Source organism: Halyomorpha halys, unplaced genomic scaffold (genome assembly GCF_000696795.3).
Source record: "Halyomorpha halys isolate HHAL.00 unplaced genomic scaffold, Hhal_1.1 Scaffold261.1, whole genome shotgun sequence".
Classification (NCBI taxonomy): Eukaryota; Metazoa; Arthropoda; class Insecta; order Hemiptera; family Pentatomidae; genus Halyomorpha; species Halyomorpha halys.
This window is the reverse complement of record NW_027116513.1, coordinates 1,203,294-1,216,661: the sequence shown is the minus strand read 5'-3', so window position 1 is coordinate 1,216,661 and position 13,368 is coordinate 1,203,294. Positions and strand designations below refer to the sequence as shown.

Sequence of the window (13,368 nt, the reverse complement as noted above, 5' to 3'; positions counted from 1 at the left end):
ATTAATAAAATCCTACAAGAACTTTAATAAGCTACATTTGAAAGTTTTAAGCAAAACAAATCTTTTGTTTTAAAGCGTCAATGGATTTTATATAATTTTTAATATGATACAACTCTCACAATGTTCGTATATAATTTAAATTATAATTATAAAAGTTTTGTTCATGTACAGTAGTTTCCTACAGAGAGACAGAGCAAAGCCTTAATCTCACCAACACCATGTTATAGATTTTTGATAATACATACATATTAAATTAAAATAAACTTTTTTAATGTATATATATGTAATAGAAATCTTAATTTTAAATTAATATGTTACTTTGACATTAATGAAAGGTGAAGGTTGGATAGGAAATTTTAGGTAATGAGGACCACTAAAAAAAAAAAAAAATTCCGAAAACAGCAAATATTACAATAATTATATTTCAGATACAATTTCATTAAAATAGCTTCAGAACAAAAATAATTATTTAATCTGAATAAATGGATATATACAATGAGCGAATAAAAAAAAAAATTAATTTCTTTCCGAATGAGAAAATTAATATTTCTATACAAGATAGTCAACAATTTTTTTACAGGTACATTAATTATTTAACAAGATTTATAACTCATAGAGGAAGAATGAGAAATAGAGGGTATCTAAAATATTAAACTATATAAAAATAAATCATAATTTATTATACATACATTCATTTATTTGCTTTTCTTAAATATAAAATTTCATCATTTCTACACAAATTTGCATTTAAAACAACCTGAGTCTCTGATGATAAAAACAAAATAAATTATATACAATGAACACAAATTATTAAACAGATCTGCAGCAGTCTTAATACTTTCAGTTTAAATAAAACTGATTTTTGAAATAGACAAGGAAGTAGATTTTCCTACTTAATAACTTTAATCTCTAGCAAAAATGTAACACTACAATGCTTGTAAACACCAATCATCCCTCATAGAGGTCGAATTAATTATTAACCATATAAAAAGTAAAAAATAAAATCGACAACTGCAATATTTGTTTTCAGAAGCTTCATTGGAAAATATTAATAAACAGCATTATGATATTCACAATACCAGTTATACAAAAATGTAATAACTTCTTAGTTTTTTCTATTTGCCAAAGTATAACTTTTCTGTTGATATTATAACCCAAAGGTAAAGGGCAATATGTTTGTCTAATTTCTTTTCTACTATTTAGTTGCAGGGTGAATAGTATTTTTCCCTATCAGCTTCTGCAGTAAAATACATACAGTATATGAAATAAGTTAATTAAATTCATGAAAGATGTACGATCTCAAAATAGTAAATAGCATTAAGTAATCAAGTAGCCTTTTACTTTGAAACAAGGGCACTCTGCGTCATAAAGTAAAATAAGTTCACTGTTTTTAACTGAAAAACTTACAAATAGTATAGATAAAAAATGTTTCATTTAGCTCACCTTTAAAATTGTAACTTAAAAACATACTGCCCTTTACATCTACTAAGCAAATAAATTAAAAACTGTTAAACAATACAGCAGAAACTGACAATTCTAAGATCAAGATAATTACATATTAAACAAAGTTATTTTAATAAAAAAAGGAAATAATTACACAGAAAATCATCAAATGATATCACCTAATGAACAGAACAAATGTACAGTTGACTGAAACTAATGTTTCATTAATATTTACAGTTAAGCTTTCACATGTGGTAGTAAGAGCTAGCCTGCCTTCTCCTTCTCTGACGTGGTGCGGCGGGCGAGGCCGTCAGGTCAATGACAGATTCAGGAATACCAGTGCCAAAATGGTCTGACAACTCTATTACCAACGGTTGTCTATAAAACAAGGGAACTATGAATAATCAATATTACCAATATAAAGTGCAGCATTATTTTATTAGATAAACATTAATCACAGGATACTCATAGCTGAAGAAATAGTGTTGAAATTCCCTCTTGTACGCCTGTTGTTCCTGTTGTAAGGAGATGTTCTGTTTGAATAAGACGAAGCACCTATAAATCCAAAAGATTTACTAAGCTAAATAGCTCTTCTAACAAATTTAAATAATTTTTATTTAAAAATGAATCAATCACACAACTGTTATGGTCTGTATTCAGTATAATTAAATATAACTCTGTAAGTTATAATCTTTAAAGCATTTTCTACTGAGCTGTCTTCTTTAAAAACAGATAACCAATGCTTCGCTTAAACTTTTCTTTACTAAAGTATCTTAATTACCTATTTAAATTCCAATTAAGACTTGCATACTCATAATCACTTTTGATTTTACTTACTATAAATGAAACACTTGGCCGTAAAACATAAACATGGCATTTACAAAAGAACCAAAGAGATGAAACGAAAAAGTAAAATAAAAAAAAGTCATATTCTAGTGTTATATATTACTACTGTTTATAATTATCATTGTATACTTGTTAGGCCTATTTATCGTAAGATCAAAAATATGGTCTGATTAGACTAAAATAAGTATGCTGTGTGATTAGCAACCCAATAAAGTTGGGCAGGACAACTTTATATTTTTAATAAAGTTTTTCCTCCTAATGTGAATTATTTCGTAGATTGTTTAATAAATTTTTAAGAAATTAGTATTTTTAAAAGAATAATGATAGTCTGAAATTATGATAAGTGACTCCTAGTTTGGGAAAAAACATTGTAATTAACAAACAAAGATTTTAACATTATGAAAATTTACATGTTTTAGTTGTAATATTTGATGACTGAGTGTCTCAATTTATGTTGTGTAGTGTATAAATATGACTTTAGATTTGTGCCAAACATTTTGTACCATTTGGCTTTGAGATCGCAAGCCAGGAGAGGCTCATCAGTAATATGTTCTTGGCCAAGCTATTAGAGTTCCATAAAAGTTTTTTAGTCTGCATTGGATATTCAAGTAACCAATCACATAAAGTATAACAATAATTACAAAATTACTTATATTGAAGAGTGTGAGTTAATAGAAGATTTGGGACAGATGTTGGAGAAATGTCGGTTTAAAATAAACTTTAACTTGAGATTTAATTCAAAATTATTCAACAAATGAACATATCGATATTATTTGAAGGAAGAAGATTCATGTGGTAGTCAAAATAGGGAATTCAAAATAGCTGAAAAACTATTAATAAGACACTAACATTTCATCACACACTGGTTTTATTATGGCTGAGCTGTTTTGAATAGGGACTAAACTTCTGTAACAGCAATTCAAATTAATTATAATTGATTAACTAATAATCTACCAAAATAAATATTATTGGACCGACTTGGAGTTTTATTCACATTTAAATTATTTTTACTTAAATGATTCAAAACAAAAGTAATAATCTTAAGTTTTATTGTTCTTTTTTTTTTTCTTTCTTTTTCGGCCAAGACTCCCATTGGAGTCCTATACTGCCTAACCATGGTTGGGGGTCAAAGTTCTTCATTTTGTGGGACCGCCACTCAATGAAAAAAGTCGACGTCCCAGGCCGGATTCGAACCGGCACTGCCAATAGACATCAAATTGGTAAGACTGTGTCTTAACCACTGAGCTATGGGCGGCCCTTATTGTTTTTTATTGGTTGTTTTACAGAAATCCAAATAAAATAAATATAATATAATATCTGTAATTATTTATCTACTTTATATTAAAATTTTATGATTGTCTAATTTAAAACATTATGATCACAAAATAGTGATTATACATTAAAAAACAAAGAGGATTCATAAGAAGTGCATGCAATGATCTTTAAAGATATCACAGAAGTAGTTGAAGATTTCTATAGTATTCTAATTTGTTTGATAATATAAAAATATAGTATTATGCTTTGTTAAAGAAAAAAATAATACTGTAATTAGATTCTTTTTTTTGTTCACAAAATTACCCATAAAAACAATATATAATAATTAGGCTACATATGTGTCAAATAAAAATTTGTTTGGCACTGAAAAGACGATGAAATATGACTCGCCCCATATCTGCTAGCAAACCTTTTTTATAAGCAAACATAAACAAAAGCAAAAAAAATTTTTTAGATATTATATATAAAGTTGTCATCGCTGTCACATAATAATAATAGTATAAAAGTTAACGTACCCATTTAGACTAAATTATAAATATTTTAATTTACTCTGCCCTGTAGGATTTGAGAATTATAAAGCTGATAATGTAAATAGGTAAAAAAGTACAATAGTTATTGTAGGAAAATTTTATTTGTTTTGCACTTACCTCTTATAGGCTTCGAAGTTCTTTCTTCCTTGACTTCCATCCTTCTTGTTTTTAGCTCTCCTCCAACAGTATCAGCCAATTTGTCAATGAAAGAATCAATGACCAGGGGCCGAGTTTCTGTCTTAATCTTGGCCCTACACACAGGGCATTCTTTTTTCTTTTTTTTCCATTCGAATAAACAAACTCTACAAAATGTATGCCGGCAGTTCAGGGTGGTGGCCTAAAAATGAAAGATAAATTGACATAGTTTTATTAATTAAATTTTGTATGATACACTAAATAAATACAAATAAACAAATTGCATTTTATAGTCACTAGACAAAATGATTTCTATTGGACTAGTGGCAAATGGAAAAGATGTTTAGTGATTTTATTGTAACGATCAAAGAGATTATTAGTATATTGATATGTGTGAAGTAAATAAGTCAATAGTATATAATATAGAGTATAGTATTCAATGGAGTGAAATAACCGACAAATATTACTTCAGCTCCATCATTATCAATAGCTAAACAATTCAAATAATAAAATAGAGCTTCATATAGAGAGAAAAGTAAATACCAGTGTTATGTGAATAGTTATGTTAAGTGTTGGTTTATAACAGGCCGAATTTCATTGAGATTAATCTTGGATATAACTTTTTATCATTGATTATATTATTTTAAATATTGAAGTGGCATAGAGAAAGATTGGGTGACCAGGGAGGTCGTCCAAGATACTGTGGCCATGAAGACACTACGGACTGGAAACAAAAATTAAAGCCAAAGTAATTATTTTGTAATAATTGAAATTACAGCAAACTAGGAAGAGCTTAATTAAGAAATTGATTGAATCATTGGTGGAAAAACAAATGTATAAAATTCTCAAATATGAAAAAATAGGTTACTTGAGAATTCAGAAGAGGGAGGAAACACGACAAAATCTTGCCCCAAGTATCTAATATCCACATAATGACTCTGTTGGCACTAATATACAAAACATTTTTTCTTTTAATAATTTTAAACTTTTTCATTGTCCTGGAAAATTATAAAACAACCATAAAGTAGTTCTGATTGGACCACTAGGTGATAACTTCAAACTTTTAAACTGGACCAACATTCTTTTTTGTGTTACTTGTACTGTGAAAAATATTATATAAACACCATAAATGCCTAATTTCTGTTTTTTATTACTTTGATCGCTGGTGATATAAGGACAGCACCCTGTAAAGGTTGTGGTGGCAGTCCCAATGGATGAATTTGTGTATCTTCAATATAGTTAAATTTATGCAAGAATATATTTATTTTATAGTATTTATTACATTCAGTTATAGGAGAAAAAAAAATATCATTGACTTATACAATAGATGTGTATACTTAAAATTTATAATAATTTATAAATAAAGATACAGAAGTTCTATTACCTCATAAATGATATCATTACAGATACTGCACAACATTTCACGATCTAATGTCTCTATGACTTGGCTCTGATACTTTTCTGATTCTAAAGCCATGTCGGTTAATTTCTCATCGCGCAGCTTTAACTGATCTCTCATATGTTCCATTTCTTGCTCATTCCACTTAATTTCTACTATTTCCACAAGTTTCTGTAATGCTTCTGAGGTAGTAACAGTTTCATTTAGATCTATAAATATATAATTTTTTTTAGACAAAATCTCTCCATTCCACTAAGAAATCATAAATTAACCAAGAAATAATCAATGTGATGTAGATAGTTGACTGTAGATTAATGATTGGAAAAGTTTGTCGGGGAGAGGGGGGGGGGGGTACGGTCAGCAAAGAACAACATAAATAAACAAAACAATATTTATTTATTTTATGTCTGTATAAGAAATAATCAAGTTTCAAAAATTTAATACAGCACCCTTTCCACTAATGTCTTCAATTGTTTCATAATATACAATTTAAATGACCCTCATTAAACCAGATCAGAGCATAACTATCTCAATAAATTAAAAAATATATAATTAATTAGATAATATGAAAATGTAATAAATGTGTTATGTTAGGGACTTCATTAACTATCCAGTATAATGTGTAACAATAAATAATAAAATAATATCTGAATTATCAAAAAAAGTTTATTCAAAAGTATTTTCATATACAATTCATTAGGAATAGAAATGCTTGGTAATTAAGAATAAAAAAGAAAATGGAACCAATTAAATATAAGATTAAAATAAGACGTAAGTATTTTCTTACCAATTACTTCATTTGATACTTTCGGTCCTTCATCTTGTTTAATGCTCTTATATGAACTTAGTTCCTAAAAAATATTAAGAAACTCATAATTTATAAAATTGTAACAACCCTTAGGAATATAAACAAATCTATTTTATAGTCAACAATATTGAGTGCACACATTTTTTCTTCCAAAATTGGAATGTTAAATAATAATTCAATAAACCAATGGAAGAGAACAGTAAAAATAATAAAAAAATATTATGAATAATTTTATAATTGCTTAAAATAGTTAATAATTATTTAATTTTCAATAATTAAATTAATATAAACTTTTTTTTTTTTTTTAGTATTTATTATAATTACCATAAGTTTTTAATAGAATACTATCCAAAGCTTCGCAGTTTTAACTGCATAAAATTTAGATTATACATAGCTGTTTCATACACATAATGAGTGGATTACCTAGTGCATTTGTTTAACTGAATAACCTAAAATATGTACAAAAACGCTTTCTATTTGATGACTGTATAAAGACAATCTGAAGTCCTAAACCTAGTATCGTTGCTAATAACGTCCTAATTTATTCTTTTTAATAATGTTCCAATTTATTCTAATTAATAATGTTCCAATTTATTCTTCTTAAAAAGAATTTTTCAAATGTCTGGTAGTTAAACAAAATTTTTTTATTTTTCTGTTGCAATAAAAATTTGTATTTTAAGGTTTCTCAAGTTTAGACTAACAAATATAAATTTTGCTTCTGCCAAGAATACAACAGTTTAACAAAGCCGTCATGCAATCGGAAAATATCAGACTAGAAGTTTCTATTTTGTTTTCTCTTTCATTTACTCACAAAATTCTTTAATATTTTGTATTTACCTATTGATTATTATTGCTAACAATGAGAACTGTTAAACCTTTTCAAATGAAAAAAATTAAAGGTACTTTAGAGGAACTTTTTTTTCTTGAAAATCCTCAATTAAGCCTTGTCAGAATCTTTCAATGAGAATAAGACGTAGTTGATATTAAAGAGGATTTAATTGTACACAGACATACTGAGTTAAATCAAAATCGTTAGAGCCGTTTCAGAGAAAATTTGAATAATGTGAAAAATAGATTATATGAAGTGGTACTACTGGACAGTCGAGTTTATCGAAAAAGTTGCTGTTGTATTCCCACCTCCCTTAAATAAGTAATTTCAATTTCCTACAACTTATCGTTTTTGAGCTACTGACCAGGGGACCTCAAAACTTGTATTTTCGTCAAAAACATGAATTCAAAATTTTGCAAGATCGCAATACTTTTAAATATAAAGTAATATTTCATTTATAATAAAGTGAAAGTAAAAATGAATAACATGATTAAAATAATATAAATTTTACCATTTCCTTAATTCACATATGGTCACCAAACACCTATATATAAAATTAAAATATTATGGTTGTTTTAGTTTTGTCTCTACTAAGAGATATTTGTTAAATTAAGTATCTATATAATGTTTATTTAATGTAACTGACATAAGTATAAGTATTTATTGAACAATTGTTAGTATACATGAGATATTTACAATAGAATATGAAGAAGTTAATGTGCAACAAAATTTGTACCATAAAAGACAGATTTGAAAATGGGAAAAAGTAATCTAAAACATTAAGGAATGTAAAATAAAAGAAAGAAGTAACAGAGTTATTTATTAAAGTTAATATTTAAAAAGAACTGGAAGCATTAAGGAATGTAAAATAAAAGAAAGAAGTAACAAAGAGTTCCGTCAAGTAGAAATTATTATTAGAAATTTTGTTCAAAAATATGTTGATACACACCTTACATTTGCACTCATCATTAAGTCGAATTTGTTCTAGTTCACTTTCTTTGAGTAATTCATTCAGTTCCTGAATTTCATTCTTCATTTTTTCTTTTGAGATTTCTTCTTCCTTTAATTTATTGTTCAATAATTCTTTTTCTTTCTGAAGAGAGCTAACTCTATCATTAGATTCAGTCATAAGTAAATTTAATCTGTGAGAAACTGTTTCATTAACCCTCCTCTGATTATCACTAAAATGAAAAATATATATTATCAACTAATTTTAATTAAACAATTTTTATGGTGAATATGAATGACAGCAAAATAAAAAAAAGTTATAATTTAGTTTCATAATTAGTAATTAAATTCCAAAACATATCTTTGAGAATTCCCTCTTAATTTTTTTCTAATTATTGAATGGCATTGATCACAAAACCCTCAATTAAACTCACATTAAATTCATAAGTAAATTTTCAAAAGCTACAATTTTATCCTTTGTCACAATGCCAACATAAATACATCCTTTGGTGCAAAATTTTCATAAGTTTACAGTAAATGATGCTCATGAATTTGTAAGCAGTAAGAACCAATTCAAGATTTGGTAAAAATATAAAATATCATTTAAGTGGAAAAGATGGTTGGAGTGGGGCAGTCAGTAAAAAAACACAAATAAACAAAAAATGATTTATTCGCGTGGATGTTTGGACCTGAGTTTCAGGTCTTCATCAGGGAGCTTGCGACAGATTCTGGCTAAACTGGATTTTGGCTAGAGTTTAGCCTGAAACTCAGGTCGAAACATCGGCACGAATAAATACTTTTTTGTTTATTTGTGTTTTTTTGCAGACCACAAAAAAAAAAAAGCAATCCTCCCCCACCCGACCATCTTCTCCACTTATAAATCTATGGTCAACTATCTACACATCATTGAAAATATCATTTAATAATCAGATATACTGCAAGAACAACACAACAATTTAGAAATAATGAAGATTGTAAATATTAAAGTATAAACAAATGCAAATGGAAGCTAATTTTAAAAATATTAAAGCAAGCTTCAAATTAAATTACTCACATTTCCTCTAGAGCTAAGTCATATTTTTCTTTCAATAAAGCCAATTCTTTGTTTAATTCTGCTATCACATTATTCTGTGATAGAATTTGATTCTGATCACTGTTTTTGACATCAGCAGGGTTGGGTGTTAAAATGTCAGATGTGAAATCTGTTAAACTGTACAGAATAAAAACAAACATAACATGAAATAACTTTTAGGTAAGCATGGGCACATTTCTATGGCCTAATCACAAATTGTTCAAGATGTTCTCAGTCCCAGAATAATAGTTATTTTCAATTCAAATAAAATATAATTAAACTAAAAGCTAAAAAAAACTAAGTGTTGGTTTCTTTATAAAATTTCAAAATTTACTAAATTGTTCATGAGACAGAATAAATTACTTACTCCACCCAAACTCCCTTCTTTTCATGTTAATATTTTGATGAATTTTTATCAACATAATTAATATTAGTATCCAAAACAATATCAAAAAGGATCAATATAAAAAAAAAATTGCAATGAACAATTGGAATGTTCTAATTACAGAGGAATATCGCTGCTCCCCTGTGCTTACAAAGTATTCTCCAATATCCACTTCCAAAGGCTGACCCCGCCTGCAGAACGAGAAATAGGGTAATACCAGACTGGCTTCAGAAGGGGGAAATTGGTGGACCAAATTCATACCCTCAGACCCTTAAAAAAGGGCCCATGAACATAAGATCCCTACCCACCACTTGTTTGTGGATTTCAGGAACGCGTATGACAGTGTCAAGTGCCCTGAGGCACTCAGAGAAATGAAGGTTCCTTCAAAGCTTATACACCTTATAAAAATTACTATGAGAGATGTTAGGTGCAGAGTCCACATACAGTCCGAACACTCAAATAAAGAACTAAGGCAAGGAGATGCTCTAGCATGCCTACTTGTTCCTGGAAAAAGTAGTAAGAGGATCTGGTATCCAGAATAATGGCACCATATTCAACAGATCGGTCCAACTGCTCGGTTATACGGATGACCTTGATATAGTGGCACGATCTTTTACTGCGCTTACCAAGTATTTCTTGAGCCTGCAGAGAGCTGCCACACGCATGGGTCTGGCTATTAATGAAAACAAAACGAAATATATGTACACCAGAGGAGCCAGATCCCAGGAGAGACAGGTTATCGTAGGAAGCAGTATCTTTGAGAGAGTGGAGAAGTTTCCTTACCTTGGATCACAGCAACAAATCAGGTCACAGCAACAATGTTTCCACTGAAATAAGCGGCAAACCAATGCTATTTTGGTCTGTTAAAAGTTCTGGACCAAGCTCATTAGCAGGAAAACAAAGGTCCATTTATATAAAACTCTAATTAGGCCTGTCCTAACATATGCCTCCCAGACATGGATCCTATCCACACAGGATAGAAATAATCTGTTGGTCTTTGAGAGGAAGATCCTTCGAAGAATCTATGAGCCAGATGAGGAAGGCTGGAGTAGAAGAAATAAAGAACTCTATGAGCTGCTCCAGGATATAGATATTATGACCTTTGTTAGGCTGGGATGCCTTGGGTGAGCAGGACATAATGCACGGATGAGTCCCGGCGAAATACCTAAAAGAGTCATGGAAGAAGAAATCCATTGTCCAAGAAGAGTCGGACGGCCCAAACTCCGGTGGATGGATGACATGGTACAGGACGCACGAGACCTGCTTAGAGTCCGAAATTGGAATGCAGCAGCAGCCCAAAACTGAGCCGAATGGCGGAGGCTCATAGAGGAGGCCAGGACCTATTGCAGAGTTGTAGCGCCTACTGATTGATAGATAGAATTTCTGTTCAAGTAATGCAATTGAGGTACTTCCCCATACCATCTTAAATACCGTAAGTGAAAGTAAAAAAACTGATTATTGTCAGAGAAACTAAAGAAACATGAACAATTTAGTTTATTAATGTGTTTTTTGTCACTCTCCATTACCATCTGACAATATACATTAGATATTAATTCTTCTACTATCTTTAGCTTTTTAACTAGTATACATTACTATTATATTTTCCAGAAATTCCTTTTCCACCTGACAAAATATTTCTTCTTTAATTAATTATGAAATTCCTTCATGGTTTATATTTATGTATCTTTTATTATTAATAATAACGTGAGACCAAACTATTAAACAATAAATACCATATGATTATAAATTGACATAAGGAGTTTAATCATAATCATTAGAGCATGTTTCCAGAGAATGGAAAATAGATAGTATAAAATAGCACTTCTAGTAAGTCGATTTAGCGAAAACCTTGTTTTAGTATCTGAGGCAGACTTACCTTAAACACATAATTTCAGTTTTATACAACTTTTATTTTAAAGTTAGGCTGTTCATGAACAAACTAACCATTTTGCAAGGACTAATTATTTAGATTCAGAGAACCTAATGTATATTTCTTTTAAAAACTCGGCTTTGAAATTTTCCAGTATGCAAAACTGCTCCTTATTGTGTATTTCAAAAACAAGTAAATGATAGTAATAAGAAATATTAAAATATATTAAATTCTTACACACAGATTACTTCAAATAAAGAAATTCACATCTTTCTTAAAAAATTGTAATTAGTAAATACAAATAGTATAAAAAAAATCATAAAAATAAATGTGACTCAGCTAATAGACTAATAAATGTTAAAGATTAAATCCCTGCAATGAAACCTTCAAGATTAATTGATTACAATCCCTAAGCTGTTTTTATACAAAAGTATTTAGTAATAGAAATAAATCCAAGCAGGTTGGACCGTAGATCCTAAACTGCCTGGTTTGGAACGTTGTGCGCTCAATTCCCACCTGGGGAAGTTAATATTAATTTATCGGTGGCCCCGAGAAACGAATCTTGCCACACCCACCTTGGATAGTACACACAACTCTGGTAGCTGCCAGGGGTTGGCAAAAAGGTCCACTAGGACCACTTGCCGGACCAGTTCCCCCCACCAGATACCAATACCAATGACAATCAAAATAGATTATTCTTCAAGAGGATACGCTAAGATAAAAGAGATTTTTCATAAGAATATAAATAAAAATATCATAGAAGGAAACTTACGTTTCCAATTTCCTTTTTTTTGTTTTATTTGGTACATCAAAAATGGATTTATAAAAGACATACTCTCCATCCTTATAATGGAGAAAGCTGATCTTATCTCCACTTTTTAAAATATGACTATTGCCTTGAAGAGCAACATTGTTGAAAAGTGTCGTATGATGGCGACTCTGAAAAATATACAGAAAAAAAAGTTATATACAAATACACTGTTGTATATTCCATAAAAAAGAAATGGTAAAAGTTCATATTTACTTATGACCAATTAACACACAAAAAAATGTTTTTCAGGAATCAGAATGGGTTTTTAGTTCCTAGGCCTAAACAACTTCTCCTGGTTATGATAATACCAGGGACAGAGACATACTGTTAACTTTTATAATAAATAAATAAAGCTTTTGTTTTGTTGGAACAAAAGCTTCATTGTAACCATCATTTGTAAGCGTGAGGGAAAATGCTTCAATAGAAAAAGTAAATTGTTGAGAAACATTTGTTAAAAATATGAACAAAGAAACTCATTAATTTACCTATTAGTGAATTTCATTTAACATTTTAATTCAATTAAACTAATAATATTTACTGTAAAATTGCACTTTTCATATTGCATCCATAATCATTCAAAAAATATTCTATTGTTGAAAATGTTCTTTCAACACAGGCCAAGAAACCAGAAAACTTTGAATAATAAAATTTTAAGGATAAAAAGTTTGGAACAAATCATTGAAAAATATTTCTGTTAAAATACAAAAGAGATTTTGAGAAGTTACTTGAAACAGCTATCAAGAATTAATATGAATATTCCTCTGGCTCAGGCTGTACATTATACCATCTTAGCATGCATACATTTCCAGCTGTTCTACATTAAAATGTGAGAAGGGATTTGAATGTCAGGATGTTTTGGTTCAGTTTTGAACACCAAGTTTACTTTTCTGAATGTTGGACTTATTCAATTACAGATAATAAAACCATACTTATCAACATAGCATCCTTAACCTGCCATAGCATACAATAGGGGTATTTATGATCTATGTTAAAGCGTGTTAAATGGAAAAACTCGTG

General features: G+C 29.2%; 1 protein-coding gene across 1 annotated transcript; it reads right to left on the bottom strand.

Moving 5' to 3' along the window:
• Positions 1-450: 450 nt before the first annotated feature.
• On the bottom strand, positions 451-12,479 carry LOC106680436 (E3 ubiquitin-protein ligase rnf8-B; the record flags this gene model as incomplete). Its single annotated transcript, XM_067053272.1, is given in 8 exon segments — positions 451-1,821; positions 1,902-1,998; positions 4,212-4,431; positions 5,614-5,837; positions 6,416-6,479; positions 8,215-8,446; positions 9,268-9,423; positions 12,313-12,479. Coding segments are annotated over 8 exon segments (1,293 nt in total), but the record flags the coding sequence as incomplete, so codon positions are not given.
• Between the last annotated feature and the right edge of the window lie 889 nt (positions 12,480-13,368).